Source organism: Cherax quadricarinatus, chromosome 12 (genome assembly GCF_038502225.1).
Source record: "Cherax quadricarinatus isolate ZL_2023a chromosome 12, ASM3850222v1, whole genome shotgun sequence".
NCBI classification, from domain to species: Eukaryota; Metazoa; Arthropoda; class Malacostraca; order Decapoda; family Parastacidae; genus Cherax; species Cherax quadricarinatus.
Genome location: NC_091303.1, coordinates 25123885 through 25136224, shown reverse-complemented (window position 1 = coordinate 25136224; position 12340 = coordinate 25123885). Strand labels below are relative to the sequence as shown.

Below are 12340 nucleotides of genomic sequence, written 5' to 3'. Positions count from 1 at the left end.
ACTTATTACGTTACCCTGGGCACTGCTTTTGGTCACACCCTCTTGAAGCCCATGGAATTCACTTTCACTGGCACTTCCACTGGTGTTAGAACTATCACTTGGGAACAGAAGACCTCCAATTAAGTGAGGAGTGAGGTACTTCTTAATGCATGGCATGGTGACAAGGACTACCAAGATGGCATTCCCACAGTGCACCACGGAATCCCTAATTTTTTTTCACAGGGCACACACCCACCACGCAGACCCATTCTCTCACATGTAGGCCTACCAGCTTTCTCCTGCTCGATTTGAAGCCGCTAGAATTTACACATATTAATAGGCCGGAAACATTGGCTCATAAGACGTATATATACGACTGAAACTAGATCTCTGTTGGTGGATAGCTGTCCTCTTTTAGTTAATGCATAGCTGCTTTGTAACTGGCCCTGGTTAAAGCTTCATTTTCAGCTCTTTTCTGCATAAAAAAACCTTGTTGAGAAAGCAACCTGTGGTGCATTGATTCAAATTTTTCCAAATGCTGTGTTCCTGTGAATTGGGAGTAACTCAGTTTATGTTTGGTCTCATAGTGCCAGCATATATTATACTTCTTCAAAACTGCAACAGTTTCATGGCATATAACACACAAGGGTTTATCACATAATTGTACAAAGAAATACTCTATGCCCCATTCTTTATTCAACAGGCAGCACTTACTCGGCACTGTTCTCCTTTTTCTTACTATAACTGAAGGGTATGTCTGAAAAATGAGACTAGAACTAAAAACTGAACAAATTTTGATACATAAATTGTTACAAGCAACAAAATGCTTAACTTTAAGTGACTGAAAATGAGGGTTTATTAGATTTACTATTTATAAATACTTCAGGTTGGTGCGGGCTGCATAAAATCTCATGGAGGGCCACAGTTTGGAGACCCCTGAGCTAGGGTATTGCTGCTTGTAGCCCATGGACATTCATAGTGACCAAAATCCAGCTAATGTTACACATGACAGATTTGTATTGCAAAGATCTCATTTATAGTAGGGGCCTGCTTTATGGCGTTTCACTTTACGGAGTTCCGCTAATACGGACATTACAAATTATGACCAAAATTCGCTATACGGCTCCCCCCATCTGACTTTCTAATATGGTCACCGCGCCCCACCTGGTTTGTATACATTATCCGTGAGCTCCGTGTCTCTCCATTATGTCTGGAAACTTTCCAAAATTTCAAGTGTTTTAGCCCTTTCAGGGTCGGCAGGCCCTCTCCCAAACCTATTCTCTGGGTGGGTAAAAATTAAAAAAAAAAAAATTTATTTTTTCTTATGAAAAGATAGTTTTTTTTCTGAATTTTATAGGCTAAACAAAATTTTTTTACCATTAATACTTACCGAGATATGGAGGTGTGAAGTTGACAGAAAATGACCGGCATACGGTAACATCGCCGACTGCCGGTCACCCGGTATTACTTTATTTATTTTTTTTAGGTACTATTTTCTATTATTTTTTAATTTTTTTTCCAAGTAACTTTTATGGCCTGTGAGACTAATGTGAGCACTATTTTGTAAGTTATTTCTTTTTCTATACTACACAATAACTGCATAAACACTGTTGTCACTGTTTTGTTTACAAAAAGTATTTACACAAACGAACAATACAAAATGTTGTTTATTACTATTTTTCTATATTTTATATACACATATACAATCATAGGATATGTTTTTAGAAGTTCTGCAGCCTGTGGAAGTCTTTGAAACATGGTGTCATGCACAGTGGTGTTTTACACTCCTCACACATAAAATGATTGTCTCTGCATTGTTGTGGGCGTTGTTTTGTATGTGTACAGATGTAACACCTCTTCTGAGCCTTTTTCTTGAAAGCAGTAGCAGGCAGTTTTGTTAGGAAGTGATCACCATGCTTCAGATGAGAAGGTAGCTGCTGATAATTACGTGGGTGGTTTTCTATTGCAGGTGCTGTTCCTTGGTACTTGATTATTATTTGTCTGATGACAGACAAACAAAATTCGCCATATGGTGGTTTGTTTCTGGTCCTCATCTTATATATATTATAAGCATTGAGCATGGAAATGTTCAGAAGATGGAAAAAGAGTTTTATGTATCACTTATAACTCTTGCGGACACAATCAGCAAACCCAATCTGCATGTCACATTTGTCCACTGAATGCATATTGAGGGTGTTGTCAATCACAGCTGCAGGTTTTAGAATGGGTTCATTGCTTTCTCTATGCTGCCTGCCAGTGTCTGCAATTTCATTAGGGTGAACTGATGACAACAGTGTGACGTCTCGTTTGTCAGGCCACCGAAATGCCATGATGTCATTGGCAGCAAAGGCTTGCACCTCACCTCTACGAGTGCCAGCATCGAACCTGGGCATATGTTTATGATTTGCATGCACTGTGCCACACACATCTGTCATGTTCACTCGTAAGAAATCACTGAGTAAGGGGCTTGTGTACCAGTTGTCAGTATATAAAATATGTCCCTTACCAAGATATGGTTCCATCATTGTTCTAACCACATCACCGGAGATACGCAGTAACTTCCTGGTATCTTGCAATGTATTACTTCCAGTGTACACAGTTATATCCAATACAAGACCACTGTAACAATCACAAAGCACAAACAGTTTTATACCAAAGCATTTCCTCTTGCTTGGTATGTATTGCTTGAATGAGAGTCTTCCTCTGAACAGAATCAAAGACTCATCATTAACAAGCTTCCTGAAGGGATAAAAATACATATTGAATTTCTGTTTCAGATACATGAACACATTCCTAATCTTATATAACCTGTCGTTTCTGTCAGGCCTGGTTTTGTCTGAGAAGTGAAGCATACATAATAGTAGAACAAATCGATTCACTCCTATTATATCACTGAAACCTAGGGTTGCAATCAGACGGTCTGTTGACCAGTATGATTTGACACTGTACTTATACACATGTGGCATAAGCATTATTGTGGCAAAGAAAAGATACATCTCAGCCACAGTTGTCTCCTTCCACTGGTGTAGGTGTGAGTTTGGTGAAAGTATTGTGTTTGCCATGGCATACTCGAAGTATCTGTTGCTTTCCCTGATAATAATTTCCATCAGGGGTTCGTCAAAGAATAACTCGAAACATTCCAGTTCACTGGCATTGTTCCCAAGTGTACAAGATGGCCATATTCCACTTTGACTTTCATCAAAGTGATGGGGATTGGGAACAAAATTGGCAGCTTCCTGCCAATCCCAGGTGCGGTCTGCCAGTGGGTACTGGATATTGACAGGTGGTTGTGGAAGTTGTGGTTGTGGAGGCTGGTGTGGTGGGTGGGTGGGGGATGGTGGCCTTTGTTGTAGATCAGCTGAGGCAGCGGCGTGGGTGGGAGCGTGGATGGCAGCATGGCCCACTTCTGGTGCCTCATGGCCGGCACCACCACTACCACCACCATGCATATTTTCCATCCCAATTGCAACAATATCATCTTCATTTTCACTGTCTGTTCCTGTTGTACAGCCACGGGATGTACTCCTTTCCCTTGGAATAGCATATGGCACACTACCAGAGCGCATATATCGTCGTATATACTGACGCTTAGTATAGTATAGTGATAGTGAAGTGGAATATTCTCCAGTGAAGGTTAACCTCCAGGTAACCTTCACTGGAGAATATTCCACTTCACTATCACTACTGGAACTGTTTTCAAGAGCTTGTAGTTCATATTCACTATCACTATCATCACCGCTGAGGTCAGTGGTCACGTGTGGTCATACCTGCCTAAGCTCCTGGGAGTTAGCGTAGGCTGTTACCAAGCACCATGGCTTGTTGTAGTGGTTTAGAATCTCAGGTTCATGTGTTGAAGAAGGAGATTCTACTTCTTCAGGAGGAAAATAGGAGGCTGAAGCTTCGCATAGATGAGTTTGGGAGTGAGTGTGAGAAGGATTTAGCTGGTAAGGAGGAAATGGTCACCAGCAGTGATGGTGGCAGCCTCTTTAAGTGGCAAGCGGTTCACAGTTCAAGAAGAAGGAAGATGAGGAGATTTCATAGAGAAGATGTGAAGGTAGGAAATCAATTCTCTGTTCTCCAAAACAAGTGTACTTCAGTGGTTAGTGAGGTTGAAGGTACCACTGATTCCCCTGCTAATCAAGGTAAGAATATTTTAATAGTAGGCGATTCTCAGGTAAGATATATGGACCATGCATTTTGTAACAGAGACAGAAAGGTCAGACTGAGAGTATGCCTTCCAGGAGCTGGTGTTGGTGACATAGTCAGCAGGTTGGATAATATTATGGCAGGTAATGGGAACAAGCCCATTATCTGTCTTAGTGCTGGGGGTAATGACATAGGGAAGGGCAGGAGAGAGGAGCTGCTGGATAAGTACAGGTCAGCCATAGAAATAGTTAGGTCTAAGGGAGGGATCCCAGTCATATGTAGCATCTTGCATAGAAAGGGAGTGGGCAATGAATGGATGTCTAAGGCAATTGGTATAAATTGCTGGCTAGACAGGTACTGCAAGGAACTTGCAATTCCATTCATTGATAACTGGGACCTATTCTTTGGCAAATATGATATGTATGCAAGGGATGGGGTTCATCTCTCTGGGGATGGAGTGGTTGCATTAGCCAATTCGATTGAGAGGGTAATTGATGACTTGTCTAGGAATTTAAACTGATAGATTATAGAGGTATGGGTGTTTGTGGGAAACAATCAGGCTGCAACATTAGGGTTAAAAACAGCAGTTACTACCGGGATACCTCAGGGATATGTTTAAAAGACAATATTCAAAATAAAGTTGCTAGTAATGGCAAATCAATTGATCAACAAACAGAGAGAGATAGTAGGAGGCAACGAGTGACTAGCTCCCTTAAGGTTTACTATACAAATAGTAGGAGTCTAAGAAATAAGATAGATGAGCTAAGATTACTTGCAGGTGTAGGTAGTATAGATATTATAGGTATAACAGAGACCTGGTTCAACCTGAAAGGTAGAGAAACGCCTTCTGAATGCAACATACAGGATTATAAACTATTCCACACTGATAGGGTCAACAGGAAGGGTGGTGGGGTGGCGATGTATGTCAGAAAATTTAAATTGTTGTCTTAGACATGATATAAGATTAGAAACATCGAACACAGAATCTGTTTGGCTACAGTTTCTTGAGGGACGTGACAAATTAATTTTGGGTGTGATATATAGGCCCCCAAACCTTGATAGGGAGTGCAGGAAGCTGTTATGGAACGAAATTCATAAGGCATCTAGATATGAAAATGTTGTGATAATGGGAGATTTTAACTTTAGACAAATTGATTGGAACAATATGACAGGAAATCTTGAGTCTAGTGACTTTCTTGATACAGTTCAGGATTGCTTTTTAGAACAGGTTGTGACAGAACCAACTAGAGGAAACAGTCTGCTTGACTTGGTTCTTGCCAACAAAGATTCACTAATTAATTATCTTGAGGTTAATGATGAGCTTGGGGAAAGTGATCACAAATCACTTAGTTTCAATATATCATGGAATTACCCAGATAACTGCAATCAAATCTCTGTCCCAGATTTTCGCTTGGCCGACTTCATGGGACTGAAAAATTACCTGGGTGGGCTAAATTGGGATGTCCTGACTATGGGTCAGGTAGGTGATCTTGGTTGCCAATATGACGTTTTTCAGAGCATAGTTCTAGCTGCCCAGACAACTTTTGTTCCGAGTAGGGAAATTAGATCTAACAAAAATGATTCCAAATGGATGAACAATAGATTAAAACATCTCATTGGCCAAAAGAGAGGCATATATAGGCATATCAAAAGAGGGGATGGGCAGTTAAGAAATCAATATATATTCAATTAAAGAGAGAAATAAAGAAAGGAATAAGAAAAGCAAAAAGGAATTATGAGGCTAAGGTCACAAGGGATTCAAAGACTATCCCAAAAGGGTTCTTTCAGGTATACAGAAATAAGATTAGGGACAAGATTGGCCCACTTAAGAGTAACTCTTGTCAGATCACTGACAGTGATAAGGATATGTGTGAAATTCTCAATACCTACTTCCTCTCAGTTTTCACTCAGGAAAACACTAGCAATATTCCTGAAATAATAGATTATGTAGAGCAGGATGATAATAAACTATGCATGATTGCAGTAACTAGTGACAAGGTCCTCAGACAAATATAGAAACTAAAACCTAACAAATCCCCAGGTCCTGATGAACTGTTTGCAAGGGTGTTAAAGGAATGTAAAGAGGAACTTAGCATACCCTTGGCTAATCTTTTTAACATATCACTACAAACTGTCATAGTGCCTGATAAGTGGAAAATGGCAAATGTAATACCTATTTACAAGGCAGGTGACAGGTCCTTTGCTTCGAACTATAGTGGGAAAATTTATGGGATCAATAATTGCAGAAGCAATTCGTAGCCATCTTGATAGGCACAGATTGATTAATGAATCTCAACATGGTTTTACAAAGGGGCATTCCTGTCTTAGGAATTTTCTAACTTTTTTCACTAAGGTGTTTGAGGAGGTAGATTATGGTAATGAATATGATATTGTGTATATGGACTTCAGTAAGGCTTTCGATAGAGTTCCACACCAGAGGCTATTGAGGAAACTTAAGGCACACAGAATAGGAAGAGAAATTCTTTCCTGGATAGAGGCATGGCTGACAAATAGGCAGCAGAGTGTTTGCATAAATGGGGAGAAATCAGAATGGGGGCACATCACAAGCGGTGTTCCTCAGGGGTCAGTGTTGGGCCCGTTGTTGTTCACAATTTACATAAACGACATAGATGAGGGAATAAATAGCGACATAAGCAAATTTGCTGATGACACCAAAATAGGCCATCCAATTCATTCTAATGAGGACACTAGAGCACTCCAGGATGATTTGAATAGACTGATGCAATAGTCGGAGAAGTGGCAGATGCGGTTTAATATTGACAAATGCAAAGTTCTGAATGTTGGACAGGTAAATAACCATGCCACATATCAACTAAATAATGTAGATTTTGAAGATTGAGACACTTATGCAGCATATGGGAATCTTTATTCAGGAAACGTTTCGCCACACAGTGGCTTCATCAGTCCAATACAAAGAGGAAGGCGTAAGGAAAGGAGGAGTATGAGGTAATCAGTCCCTCAGCCTGGAGTCGATGTGTTCAGTCCATCAATCTTGTAGAATGTACAGCATAGGGCCGTAGACGTGGCTTATATACTGTAGTGAGGTGACTTTAAGCAGACGGAGGCGGGATCATAGTGGTATCATCCACTAATCGAAGTAGGTCTTTGTCCAAAGGTTGAACAAGCATTGAAGAATTCTTTGTAAGAAGATTCCATGATGCTGCAGTGTCTGACAGTTGTGATGAATGGTTTGAAAAACCGACAAGTTGAAGATTGAGACACTTATGCAGCATATGGGAATCTTTATTCAGGAAACGTTTCGCCACACAGTGGCTTCATCAGTCCAATACAAAGAGGAAGGCGTAAGGAAAGGAGGAGTATGAGGTAATCAGTCCCTCAGCCTGGAGTCGATGTGTTCAGTCCATCAATCTTGTAGAATGTACAGCATAGGGCCGTAGACGTGGCTTATATACTGTAGTGAGGTGACTTTAAGCAGACGGAGGCGGGATCATAGTGGTATCATCCACTAATCGAAGTAGGTCTTTGTCCAAAGGTTGAACAAGCGTTGAAGAATTCTTTGTAAGAAGATTCCATGATGCTGCAGTGTCTGACAGTTGTGATGAATGGTTTGAAAAACCGACAAGTTGAAGATTGAGACACTTATGCAGCATATGGGAATCTTTATTCAGGAAACGTTTCGCCACACAGTGGCTTCATCAGTCCAATACAAAGAGGAAGGCGTAAGGAAAGGAGGAGTATGAGGTAATCAGTCCCTCAGCCTGGAGTCGATGTGTTCAGTCCATCAATCTTGTAGAATGTACAGCATAGGGCCGTAGACGTGGCTTATATACTGTAGTGAGGTGACTTTAAGCAGACGGAGGCGGGATCATAGTGGTATCATCCACTAATCGAAGTAGGTCTTTGTCCAAAGGTTGAACAAGCATTGAAGAATTCTTTGTAAGAAGATTCCATGATGCTGCAGTGTCTGACAGTTGTGATGAATGGTTTGAAAAACCGACAAGTTGAAGATTGAGACACTTATGCAGCATATGGGAATCTTTATTCAGGAAACGTTTCGCCACACAGTGGCTTCATCAGTCCAATACAAAGAGGAAGGCGTAAGGAAAGGAGGAGTATGAGGTAATCAGTCCCTCAGCCTGGAGTCGATGTGTTCAGTCCATCAATCTTGTAGAATGTACAGCATAGGGCCGTAGACGTGGCTTATATACTGTAGTGAGGTGACTTTAAGCAGACGGAGGCGGGATCATAGTGGTATCATCCACTAATCGAAGTAGGTCTTTGTCCAAAGGTTGAACAAGCGTTGAATAATTCTTTGTAAGAAGATTCCATGATGCTGCAGTGTCTGACAGTTGTGATGAATGGTTTGAAAAACCGACAAGTTGAAGATTGAGACACTTATGCAGCATATGGGAATCTTTATTCAGGAAACGTTTCGCCACACAGTGGCTTCATCAGTCCAATACAAAGAGGAAGGCGTAAGGAAAGGAGGAGTATGAGGTAATCAGTCCCTCAGCCTGGAGTCGATGTGTTCAGTCCATCAATCTTGTAGAATGTACAGCATAGGGCCGTAGACGTGGCTTATATACTGTAGTGAGGTGACTTTAAGCAGACGGAGGCGGGATCATAGTGGTATCATCCACTAATCGAAGTAGGTCTTTGTCCAAAGGTTGAACAAGCGTTGAAGAATTCTTTGTAAGAAGATTCCATGATGCTGCAGTGTCTGACAGTTGTGATGAATGGTTTGAAAAACCGACAAGTTGAAGATTGAGACACTTATGCAGCATATGGGAATCTTTATTCAGGAAACGTTTCGCCACACAGTGGCTTCATCAGTCCAATACAAAGAGGAAGGCGTAAGGAAAGGAGGAGTATGAGGTAATCAGTCCCTCAGCCTGGAGTCGATGTGTTCAGTCCATCAATCTTGTAGAATGTACAGCATAGGGCCGTAGACGTGGCTTATATACTGTAGTGAGGTGACTTTAAGCAGACGGAGGCGGGATCATAGTGGTATCATCCACTAATCGAAGTAGGTCTTTGTCCAAAGGTTGAACAAGCGTTGAATAATTCTTTGTAAGAAGATTCCATGATGCTGCAGTGTCTGACAGTTGTGATGAATGGTTTGAAAAACCGACAAGTTGAAGATTGAGACACTTATGCAGCATATGGGAATCTTTATTCAGGAAACGTTTCGCCACACAGTGGCTTCATCAGTCCAATACAAAGAGGAAGGCGTAAGGAAAGGAGGAGTATGAGGTAATCAGTCCCTCAGCCTGGAGTCGATGTGTTCAGTCCATCAATCTTGTAGAATGTACAGCATAGGGCCGTAGACGTGGCTTATATACTGTAGTGAGGTGACTTTAAGCAGACGGAGGCGGGATCATAGTGGTATCATCCACTAATCGAAGTAGGTCTTTGTCCAAAGGTTGAACAAGCGTAAGTGTCTCAATCTTCAACTTGTCGGTTTTTCAAACCATTCATCACAACTGTCAGACACTGATACCACTATGATCCCGCCTCCGTCTGCTTAAAGTCACCTAATCGACATCATAAGACTATCTCCTGCTAGTTGTTTCTCGTTTATCCACACCAATAATAACTTCTCAACCTCTTCGAGTACTGGTGATCTCATTTTTGTCAACATATTTACCCCCTTTGCAACAACAGCATCCTTGATTTCCTTTTTCTTGGCCACGATGGAAGCTATGGTTGTATGAGGTTTGTTATACATCCTGGCCAGTTCGGCCATATGTATGCCACTTTCATATTGTTCAATGATGTTTTTCTTAAGTTCAGTCATATTTCTTACTTTCTTTACCAAAGGCTTGGCACTAGGAGCTTTCTTTGGAGCCATGGTAGCTTATTTAGTAGTTGCAAGCACTAAAATGAATGGAATACTGTATTATGAAATATTTCGTATGAGTAAGTGAGGGGACTGTCGCTCACTGGTAAACAATGCCAGACTGGCTGGGAAGGGAGGCTGGGGCGGCTCAGAGCGTGAGTACACGTCCCGGACGAATGACTATTCAAGAGTCAATCTACGATTAGCGAGCCAGTGTTTTGACGAAAATATCGTTACGATTTTCAAAAATTACGACTATCAAGCCCTACGATTATCAAGGGACCACTGTATTTCCTTGCACCTGTTGTCCTGTTCACCTAGCAGCAAATGGGTACCTAGGTGTTAGTCGACTGGTGTGGGTCGCATCCTGGGGAACAAGATTGAGGACCCCAATGGAAATAAGACAGACATTCCTCAATGACACACTGACTTTCTTGGATTATCCTGGGTGGCTAACCCTCCGGGGTTAAAAGTCTGAAGAAAATCTTATCTTATTCTCTCTCTCTCTCTCGTTTATTAATTTTTATACTGTTTACCTACCTCTCACCCTACATTAAGACCATTATGACTACAAATATTTTAAGGTAAGTAATGAGTGTGCTGTATATGCATTTTATCACTCAAGCGAGCTTTAAATGTTGTAGTATATTACATGTGGGTGGCCTGGCCTGGCTGGCTACCATACCTTCTACACTTGACTTCCTACAAAATAAATACTACTCACCTCTCACCCTACATTAAGACTACAGATATTTTAAGGTAAGTAATGAGTGTACTGTGTGTGCATGTTACTTTTTATTGTTTTCAATGCCTAGTTCCATTGATAACTTAATATATGTTAGTGTAAACTTGTTATCTAGCATTTATATGCATTTGTAAGTGGAAAAAAAAGGCGTTCCACTTTACGGTGATTTCCGCTTTACGGCAGTAGCCAGGAACTTAATCTGCCATATAAATGGGTCCCTACTGTATATGTAGTTTATAAAATGTTTATGATTTCAGTTGCAAATCCCTGCTCAAGTAATGGTGGAAGTACAAATGGTGGATGTGACCACCTGTGCATCATAACACATGCATCATCTGGTCTAGGCTACCGCTGTGCCTGTGATATTGGATATCGCCTCAACACAGATCAGCAAAAATGCTCTAGTAAGTGGTATTTTTTTTAAGTACATATAATCTGGTCTCATAACATTTCTTACTAATTATATAGAACTTCTGTAATCTCAGATTTGTTCTTACTTTACTTAGTGTTGGAGTTCTTATTTTACCCATTAACTGTCCAATCTAGATCTATGTTCTCTCACCCAACACTCCAAATATTTTGAAAAAAAAAAATAAATAAATAGGGCAATTTTTTTGTGTGCAATAAGACCAAAAAAAAAAATTTAGGACCAGTACTTACTGAGATAAAAGACTGACGGCAACATGGAGTCCTGCCGCTTGCAGAAGTGTTGCCGATATACTTTTTTTTTTGTTTTGTTTTTATATTTTATACAATTTTTGTGTTCTGATAATTGCAATTTAATAATAATAATAATAATAATAATAATAATAATAATAATAATAATAATAATAATAATAATAATAATATCTTTATTTACTACAAGTACATGTACGTGGTATACAAGCCTAGCTGACATCAATGACATACTGCTATATAGAAAGCCCCTTGTTATGCTGAGCATTTCGGGCAAATTAGGTCAGTGTCCCAGGATGCGACCCACACCAGTTGGCTAACACCCAGGTACCCATTTTACTGATGGGGAACATAGGCAGCAGGTGGAAAGAAACATGCCCAATGTTTCTACTCTGGCTGGAAATCAAACCTAGGCCTAGGAATATATACAGAGTATTTATAGGTCCCAGCAATGTTTTAGACATGCTGGAGTATGTATGAAACTCCTTGAAGCATGGTGTTAAGATGAGTGTCACTAAACTGCTGACAGGGCAGCAGTGGAGTGACACTTGATGATCGTGCACTGCTGCATGGAACCCTGGCTTTATTTGTTTTCACAGAAACACATGAACGTTTTCACAGATACACATAAACATGTTTTCACAGATACACGTAAACGTGTGTATCTGTCTGTCTAGCTATTTCTGCTTATCTGTCTTTGTCTGCCTGTGTGTGTGTCTTTCTGTCTGCCTTTGCGTGTCTTTCTGCCTGCCTGTGTGTATGTGTCTTTCTGCCTGCCTGTATGTGTCTGTCTTTCTGTCTGCTTGTCTCTCTTGTCTCAGAGAGCGGCTCATGAACCAACAGGATGTAGAGTTCGTCACATCTGATTCCTGATCAAGTGAAAATGCGTATTACTTGCCAGTCATGCTTATTATGCCTTATATCTACAAGCACAGTATAGCACTTTGTCTGGATATTTTGGGTTATCCTAGGTA

At 40.7% G+C, this 12340-nt stretch overlaps 1 protein-coding gene across 2 annotated transcripts in view; it reads left to right on the top strand.

The window, feature by feature from the left end:
* mgl (low-density lipoprotein receptor-related protein megalin) overlaps nucleotides 1-12340 on the top strand; it is a 611193-nt gene that overhangs the window by 87630 nt on the left and 511223 nt on the right. For both annotated transcript variants that reach the window (XM_070084278.1, XM_070084279.1), the window contains exon 11: nucleotides 10949-11095. In XM_070084278.1, the coding sequence (XP_069940379.1) occupies nucleotides 10949-11095 (147 nt within the window). The remainder of the gene's footprint in view (nucleotides 1-10948; nucleotides 11096-12340) is intronic.